Raw genomic sequence first — 9,906 nt, 5'->3', positions numbered from 1 at the left:
TCAATGGAGTGATCATAAAGGTGGTTTAACCAAGCACCAATACGCAACACAATAAGGCATTCACAAGAGGTGAAACGTAGGTCAGCACATATAAGGTCACTGATAGGCATATTGTACTGCAGTCTTAGCTTTTTTCTTTTGAGAAGTGTTGTGGACTGACTACCTTGGAGCAGAAGAACCATTTCTGGACTGTGGGCAGTCTGAAGCTCACATGGGTTTTATGTGCACATATTTATGGTTTGTGGAAAGGGCAGTGGCCATAAATATTAAAAATGATGGCCATTGCCGTTTGGTCACATTACAGTGGAACATTTGAAATGCAAATGCAAGTAACACCATGAATATTACATTTATAAATCTATGGTGAATCTACAGAACACAAATCATAAAATATTGCCGTCTCTGCATTCCCACAAAAGGCACTATAGCATCATAGCATGAACACACCTTTTGCAGCAAGTTCTCTGACTTTCTGCACAATTATTGTCATAATCAGATCTATTGAATAAACATACCATATTATTAAAACGTTTTAATAACTCAAAAGAAGATATTTTGAAGAATGTTGGTAACCAGACTGCTGGTAGCCACTGACTTATGGAGCAGGAGAGTATAACAAAAACTATGGAAGTCATTGGCTACCAGCAACATTCTGTGGAGCTTCTCCAGAGTGGAATTACTTTCAGAATACTTTCATGAACAGTTTCATGATTGGAAAAAGTTTATCTATGATGTGTGTTTCATGTTTGAGCATGACGCCTTCAGTTCCACTAATCTTATTTCTGCCACTGAATAAAAAAAAAAAAAAAAAAATCTCACAATTCTGTTTTCCCCACAGCTCATATTTACTCAAAACCTGCAATAGGGCTATATTACACTTTATTCTTGATCATACAGTTGCTACATTAAATAGTACATAAAGTATCAAATAAAAAGTATATCTATAGCAGAATGCTGCATCTAATCCACTTCATTTGTTATAAAGCACACAAACACAGCTGAACATAGCTCAAGACTCAAGAGGTTAATTACTCATTTATGTTTAACCTAATTTATATGTGGTATTGATAAAAGATAATAATCAAAGATTGTGTGTGGACATGTTGGCAGAATTTAGCTATTGAAAATGTAACATTTTAACTCAACGCTCAAATAAACAAACAAATGCAGTATACAGTGTACAGTACATTATTATGCGGCACATATAGGCATGATACAATCATAATACAGTTCTGTCATTAACAAGCAGTTGTCTCAAATTGCTTATCTTAAAACTACTGTTTGGCTATGATAAATTTTATTTGGTATTTATATTTATTTAGGCAAAAATACTTCAGGGAAACTGATTTCACCCTTCCTCTAAAAATCACCAAATCACCAGCTGATTATAAGACAGTGAGCAAATATGACTCAGACGAATGATATTAGTTCTGAAAGTGTCTAAACACTTTCTGAGCCACTGTTCAGAGAATAATTTGATGTTCTCAAATAAAACACGTCTTAATTAAACATAAATACAAATAAATACATTATTAGTCAACTGAAAATCATAATTTTGATGGCATAATCTTTACAATAATAACTTTACAAGTAAAGTATTCCTTCATTTGTTTCAGAAACTTCTGGTCTCGTACCCCATATATCAAAGGACTCAGTAATCTTGGCATAATATTTGTGATTAGATAATTTAAGAAAGTGATCTTTGTTCTGTGAACAGGAAAAAAAGGCGTGACAATTAAATCTAAAACAGGGGCGATATAGGAAAGCATACAAAGAAGTAACTGGACTCCATGCAATAGTATTGTTCTCTGAGCCTTATTTGCTGAACCCTTTGAAACAGCCTTTCTGGCAGTGAAAAGGACTCTGCAGTAAGTATAGATGAGAATTATCCACACCAGTGACATATAAATGACTTGTGAAGCAGTGGTGCGATCCTTGTGGGCTTTGGAAGGGAACAGACTGAATGGATAGCAAAGTACAAGAGAACTGAAAAAAGATATGGGCTGGATTAAGAGTAGAATAATGATATCTGCCAGAGAAGGTATAGCTCCTATAACCCACAGCAAACATATAAAAATGTAGGTCCTTTGTGGTGTACAAATCTGGGCATGATGCAGTGGTTTACAGATAGCAATGAAACGCTCTATTGCCATACCAGCCAGATTCAATGGAGTGATCATAAAGGTGGTTGAACCAAGCACCACCAATACACAACACAATGAAGAATTCACAAATGGTGAAACATAGGTCAACACATATAAAGTCACTGATAGGCATATCATGAGCATGTCATTGATTACCAGGTGAATGTATAAAATGTATCTGGAGTCTCTTGAAAACATTGGATTGGAGAAGAAAGTCACCACTAGCATTCCGTTAATAAAGTTAATGATAAGACCGAGAGAAACAATCACAAGGTTTTTGGCAAGAGCTTCTTCATAACTATCCACAATCCAGACCGTGGAGTTCATTTTCCAGTTCTTTACAAGCAAGGATCTGGAATGGAAAGAGGAGAGAGTGGTTAAAAATTACAGTCTTAACTTAGCCTATTCATTTGAGAAGTCTTATAGATTTACCTTAAGCAGAAGAACCAGTTCTGGATGGTGGGTAGTCTGAAGCTCACATGAGTTTTGATCAGTAGAGTTTTACTGTATGTTATTTATGATTGGTGGAAAGGGCAGAGATCATGAATATTAAACACGATGGTCATAGCCCTTGGGCCGTTTTAGATGAGTCTATTCAAACGTTTGCAATGCAAATACTGCACTCTCTGCATTGCCACAAGAGGCCTTATTGCATCATTAAAGGATTAGTTCACTTCAAGAATAAATATTTCCTGAGAATTTTTTGAGTAAATTAAGGTTTCTAACAAAAATATTCCAGGATTTTCAAACTTAAACTGTGGCAAACAGTTTGTAGGTCCAAACTGCAGTTTCAATGCAGCTCAAAAGGGCTCCACATGATCCCAGCCAAGGAATAAGGGTCTTATCTAGCGAAACGATCTGTCATTTTATCGTTAATCGAGGAAAGAGAGAAGACTCTCATTTCTCAGCTGGGATCATGTTGGCCGCCATTGAAGTCCACTATACGGAGAAAAATCCTGGAATGTTCTCCTCAAAAACCTTAATTTCTTTTCAACTGAAGAAAGAAAGACATGAACATCTTGGATGACATGTGGGTGAGTAAATTATTAGGTAATTTTATTCTGAAAATAAACGAATCCTTTAACATGGACATAACGTGTACTGTCAGTTTTGACTGCACAATTACGGTCATAATCAGATCTAGTGAATAAGCATATTGTATTAATAACCTTATTTCAATAATAATTAGGGATTGTAAAGGTGTTGTGCAGAATCAAATGCACGATGCAGGAGAATCAAACAAACAGTCTTTAATAATAAAGCCGCCTTTCCACTGCACACGACATTCGGACACGATTGTCACATTTCTCCCTCTAGCGGCAGTCGCGCAGAAAACTGGTCGTGCAGCAACCGTCACCTCGGCATATTCACCATGGTAAAATTAATAATTTTAATGAATATAATGAATATATAATCAGATGACCCCCAAAATAAAAACAGTAGGTTTTATGGGGCTAATCAACGTAAATAATGGTTTAATAATTATTGCCATTGCCATAATTATTCTAAAGCACCATTTTACAGAAATAGTGTTTAAAGAATAATGTTAAAGTAAACAAAATATTGGTAATTCTGACCTCGCACCGATAGTTTTGATTAGAATACACCACATCCAGTCGGGTGTTTGCATTCGGTCTAGTCGCAGAAGTTCAAATATTTGAATGTATCCGAAGCTCAAATCGGATCCAAAATTTCCGGATACGCATATGATTGGAACTCCACGCAGCTCCTGCACTACTTTCCATTGGAAATGAAGGACTTCCGGTCTGTCGCTTGTCGTTCGTCGGAGACAGTGGAAAGGCGGCTTAAGTCCAACAGAAGATGGGGCAAATGCAAAAAAACCAGAGAAACAAGAACAAACAATACTGGACCAGGAACTGACTAACACTAAACCTGGTGAAGAAATCCAGCATAAACCAGCATGAATTCCATGCTAGTCCAGGCTTGTTTATGCTGGTTATAGTTGTAGGTTGTAGTTGTGCTATCTGCTCATCTCTTCTCTTTCTTCATGTTCTTGTTGGTCCTCTTATCTTTAGTGATTCTGCTTGGTAACTGCAAGTGTCATCAGTAATTGTCAATCCTGTAAAGTGAATCTAGTTATTTCAATGCAACACTGTATACTTTTACTCTATTACTCTATGGAGTAAAAAAAATAAAATAAATAAATAAATAAATGCTGTGCCACTAAACATGTAACCTGCATCATATATTATATATATATTTTAAATAATTTATTAAAGTAATTGTTAATAATTGTTATAATTACTATTAAGATAACTGTTTTGTTTAACTATGAGCACTCACTAAGAAACATGTGATATAAAATGTGTACATGTGATTTGTTGTGGTTATGCTGGGATAATACCAGCACCAAAAAGATCCACCTGCACACCTGCATTCCAAGCTGGTCTCAGCATGCGAAACATACCTTATGATGAAGACAAGCAAACCAGCAACCAGCATCTCAAGCTGGGAACCAGCAAACCAGCATCCCATACAAGGCCCAGCATGCAAAACACACCTTATTCTGGTAACCAGCAATGCTGGATTTTTCAGGAGCGAAGGGCTTAAATAGACAGGTGATGATTAACTATAACAAAACAGGTGTGAATTAATCAGAAACCACTGAAACTAACTGTGGGGGTCAGTGTTCAGCCAGAAAAGAGTCCCACAGTGAATGAGTCATGGTGACGACAGCATGGAGATGACTGAGGGAGATGCAGTCGTTGAAGGTGGAGAACCAAGTGGAGTCAAGGAGACAGAGACAATTAAATAATAAAATCATGTTATTATTGTTTTCTTTGTACACAAAAAGTATTGTTACTGCTTTGAAAAATCATGGTTGAACCCCTGATGTCACATATGGACAATTTTACTGATTTCCTTGCTACATTTCTGTATCCTCGCTGTCTATTTAGGGTCAGAGAGGCTCAGATTTCATCAGAAATATCTTAATCTGTGTTCTGAAGAAGGTTTGAAACAACATGAGGGTGAGTAATGAGTAAAGGAGCACACTCGAGCAGGAGGAGACCTACTGTATAAGGTAAATCAGTTTTTAGAGGACTGGTATTTATATGGTTAAATGGTGTTGTTTAATGTGCAGGATCAAGTGCATGAGGCAGGAGAATCCAACAAACAGGTTTTAATAATAATTTTAACAGGAGACAACAGGAGCAAATGCAACACAACCACAGAAACAAGAACATACGATACCAAACCAGGAACTGAATAAAACTGAAAGCTTAAATTGACAGGTGATGATAAACTGAAACAGAACAGGTCTGAACTAAACAGAAACCATGGAAACTAATAAGTGGAGGAAAAATGGGAACAATTTCCTGGCTCTTGTGATACCTTCATTTGATTGGCAGTGGAGAGGGGTCATTATGGACAACACGGTCATCAGGGGTTAACAAGGGCACTCTCTCGATCTTCAGCTATGTAGCCCTATACACAGCATTACATTTTTCAGCAATTTTAGCTATAGTAGCTCTTCTGTATGATCAGACCAATCAGGATAGCCTTCGCTCCACACATGATTATACGTATGAGCCTTCGGCATACTCAATACAGTAAAAATGCACATTTTAGAGGGGCCTTTTATTGCGGCCAGCCTAAGGCACACCTGTTCAATAATCATGCTGTCTTATCAGCATCTTGATATGCCACACCTGTGAGGTGGATGGATTATCTCGGCAAAGGAGAAGTAGTCACTAACACAGATTTAGACAGATTTGTGAGCAATATTTGAGAGAAATAGGCCTTTTGTGTACATAGAAAAAGTCTTAGATCTTTGAGTTCAGCTCATGAAAAATGTGGGCAAAAATAAAAGTGTTGCGTTTATAATTTTGTTCAGTGTATGTTATGTGTGCAGCAGCAGTATTTCTTACATGCTCACAGCAGCATGTCTGTGGATGTACTGGCAGTAGCAAGCCTCGGTACTTGCTCTTCTGCAGCAGCAGCAGCAGCAGCAGTGTAGCAGATCTATTCTGCCAAGATCAAATACATTAACATTGCCATGTATATTACCATGCAAAACTCTCAGAAATTTGTCATGATAGAACTGACTGTTAACTGTTAACAGATGCCATTGTAACAGTTTAATCAATATTATTTACTGTCATTGATTTTAATGCAGTAACTGATCATTGTACATCCAATAACTAACAGAAGAAATGCCACTAGTGACAAGCGACCATGTGTGGGCACTTAATTTATTGCGTCGATCACATGACAAATTGATTAAAGACTCTGGAGGTAAATTTGTTATTTATATTTATACTAATTTACAAAGTACAATAAAATTAAAAACTAAAAGAATAAGAATTTACAGTGTAATTTAATTTAAAATAATAATCATAAAACTACTACTTTATCACCAACATTAATATTTTTCTCTAATTGTTCATCTTAAAACTATAGTTTAGTTATAAAAATATTTTAATTGGAATATTTAATTAAAAAAGCCTACTGTTCAACATAAAGACACACATATGTTTGCTGTTTTGAATACATAATAGGCCCATATAATTTTTATAATTTATATGATTAACAACACCTACATGAACTAGAGGGTAAATGATTTCATACATTCACTAAAAATCATCAAAACACCAGCTGATTAATAGACACTGATAATAGATCAGTGAAGTTAGTTTTTAGTAAAGGCCATTCATCATTTGTTTGTACTGAAAATTCATAAATGTTCAGCTTCGAAGTGTGATACGGATACGTGTCAGCAGGTACAAATGCGATTAACATAAAACTAAGAAATTTAAACAGTGTCCTACAAAGTGTTTTGGGCCACTCTAGAGAGTTTCTGTTCTCACTGATGATCTCTAATAAAACAAAGCTCATAAATAAATATAAATGCAAATAAATCAAATTCTAATTTCTAATATTTCTAAATAAATGTAGAAAAAAAAATCAGAATTTTGATGGCACAATCTTTACAATGATAATTTTACAAGCAAAGAATTCCTTCATTTGTTTCAGAAAGCTCTGGTCTCTGACCCCATATATCAAAGGACTCAGTAATCTTGGCATAATATTTGTGATTAGATAATTAAAGAAAGTGATCTTTGTTCTGTGAACAGGAAAAAAAGGAGAGAGAAACATATCCATAACAGGGGTGATATAGGAAGCAAAGAAGTAACTGGACACCATGCAACAATATCGTACTCCGAGCCTTATTTGCTGAACCTTTTGAGATGGACTTTCTGGCAGCGAACAGGACTCTGCAATAAGTATAAATGAGAATTATCCACACCAATGACATACAGATGACTTGTGAAGCAGTGGTGCGATCCTTGTGCTGTTTTGTCGGGAACAAACTAAATGTGTAGCAAAGCACAGTAGACCTGAAGAGAGATATGGGCTGGACAGAGAGTAGAATAATGATATCTGCCAGAGAAGGCATAGCTCCTACAACCCAAATCAAACATATAAAGATGTGGGTTCTTTCAGGTGTGCAAATCTGGGCATGATGCAGTGGTTTACAGATAGCAATTAAACGCTCTATTGCCATACCAGCCAGACTCAGTGGAGTGATCATAAAGGTGGCTGTACCAAGAAAAACCAATGTGTAACACAAGGATCCATTTACAAGTTGGGAAGCATAGGTCAACACATATAAAGTCACTGATAGGCATATCATGAGCATGTCATTGATTACCAGGTGAATGGTATAAAAACAAGTATGTGCATATCTGGCTAGTCTCTTGAAAAACGTTGGATTGGAGAGGCCACAAACTTGTTTCACAGAAAGTCACCACTGCGTTAATGAAGTTAATGATAAGAGATTTGTATTCATTGCTAACTGCAAAATTAAGTGACACTCAACTCAACAGGACTTTGAAATGGTAATGTAATTTGTACTTGGACTTGTCAATAACACCCAATAACAGGGTCAGTATAACTTGAGTTATCTGTTGTTTAATTGTTTACACCTGAAGCAGATTAAATCCAACATTTTGCACTGAATCAGAAAACAGGGGTGGTAAAAATACTTAAATATTAAAAAATGTAATTAAATTAAAATCTTAAAATGTATACTTAAAAAACATATGAACCAAAAACTAGGACTAGAGACTTTATTATTGTATTACAGAATAATAATAATTTTACATTCCTTTGTGATTGTTATTTATTATAATTGGTAATATTGATAAATATAAAGTTGGCAAGGCAATAAGACAACAAATAACCCAATGTTTAACCCAGCAACACAGTTAACCTGACCCACTGGTTGGGTCAAATAAACAACCCAACATTCTGGGTGAAATGGTTAAACCCAGCACTTGGGTCAAAACAACCCAGCGCATGTTCTGTCCAATAGTGACCCAGCAGCTGGGTTAAGGTTGGGTTGTTTTTTAACCCAGCACCTTTTAGAGTGTACAATCACCAACATTATTAAGCAGTTTTCCCAAATATTTCATGTTAATATTTGGGTTTAATAATATGGGTTTCTTCCCATAGTTAGTGATCAACAATCAACAACCTTTGAACGTGAGCTTGAAGTGAACTGACTTCATACATCCACTAAACATCACAAAAACATCAGCTGATTAAAAGAAACTGAGCAGAAAAGTAAAGTTTACACAAAAAACACAAAAAAACAAAACAAATTATTTCTAAATAAATTGTAGCCAAATAAAATTCATTATTATGATTGCACTATCTTTACAATAATAATGTTACAAGTAAAGTGTTCCTTCATTTGTTTCACAAACGTCTGGCCTTATTTGCTGAACCTTTTGAAACAGACTTTCTGGCAGTGAAAAGGACTCTGCAGTAAGTACAGATGAGAATTATTCACATCAGTGACATACTGATGACTTGTGAAGCAGTGGTGTTGTCCTGGTGGACTTTGGAAGGGAACACATAATTTGGGTAGCAAGATATAAACAATCTGAAGAAAGATATGGCTTGGGTTAAAAGTGAAATAATGATATCTGCTATAGAACCCATAGCTTCCATAACCCATAGCAAGTTCTTTGTGGTGTGCAAATCTGAGCGTGATGCAGTGGTTAACAGATAGCAATGAAACGCTCTATTGCCATACAGCCGGATTCAATGGAGTGATCATAAAGGTGGTTTAACCAAGCACCAATACACAACACAATAAGGCATTCACAAGAGGTGAAACGTAGGTCAGCACATATAAGGTCACTGATAGGCATATTGTACTGCAGTCTTAGCCTTTTTCTTTTGAGAAGTGTTGTAGACTGACTACCTTGGAGCAGAAGAACCATTTCTGGACTGTAGGTAGTCTGAAGCTCACATGGGTTTTATGTGCTCATATTTATGATTTGTGGAAAGGGCAGTGACCATAAATATTAAAAATGATGGCCATTGCCCTTTGGTCACATTACAGTGGAACATTTGAAAGCCAAATGCAAGTAACACCATGAATATTACATTGATAAATATATGGTGAATCTACAGAACACAAATCATAATGCAACTTTAATAAATATTGCCGTCTCTGCATTGCCACACTATAGCATCATAGCATGAACACAACTTTTGCAGCAAGTTCTCTGACTTTGTGCACAATTATTGTCATAATCAGATCTAGTGAATAAACACACCATATTATTAAAACGTTTTAATAACTCAAAAGAAGATATTTTGAAGAATGTTGGTAACCAGATAACTGCTGGTAGCCACTGACTTATGGAGCAGGACAGTATAACAAAAATGATGGAAGTCATTGGCTACCAGCAACATTCTGTGGAGCTTCTCCAGAGCGGCTGCATGA

The 9,906-nt window shown here is 36.0% G+C and overlaps 1 protein-coding gene and 1 pseudogene across 1 annotated transcript; both read right to left on the bottom strand.

The window, feature by feature from the left end:
• Positions 1-651: 651 nt before the first annotated feature.
• LOC122137567 (odorant receptor 131-2-like) lies at positions 652-2,863 on the bottom strand. The gene has a single exon (XM_042725195.1). The coding sequence runs from the start codon at positions 2,469-2,471 to the stop codon at positions 1,548-1,550; it is 924 nt and encodes a 307-aa protein (XP_042581129.1). The 5' UTR covers positions 2,472-2,863; the 3' UTR covers positions 652-1,547.
• Positions 2,864-6,885: 4,022 nt separating this feature from the next.
• Positions 6,886-9,397, bottom strand: LOC122137536 (annotated as a pseudogene).
• Positions 9,398-9,906: the final 509 nt, after the last annotated feature.

This window comes from Cyprinus carpio, chromosome B6, assembly GCF_018340385.1.
Source record: "Cyprinus carpio isolate SPL01 chromosome B6, ASM1834038v1, whole genome shotgun sequence".
Taxonomy (NCBI): domain Eukaryota; kingdom Metazoa; phylum Chordata; class Actinopteri; order Cypriniformes; family Cyprinidae; genus Cyprinus; species Cyprinus carpio.
Note: the sequence above shows the minus strand (reverse complement) of the source record. Positions and strands in the feature narration are given on the sequence as shown.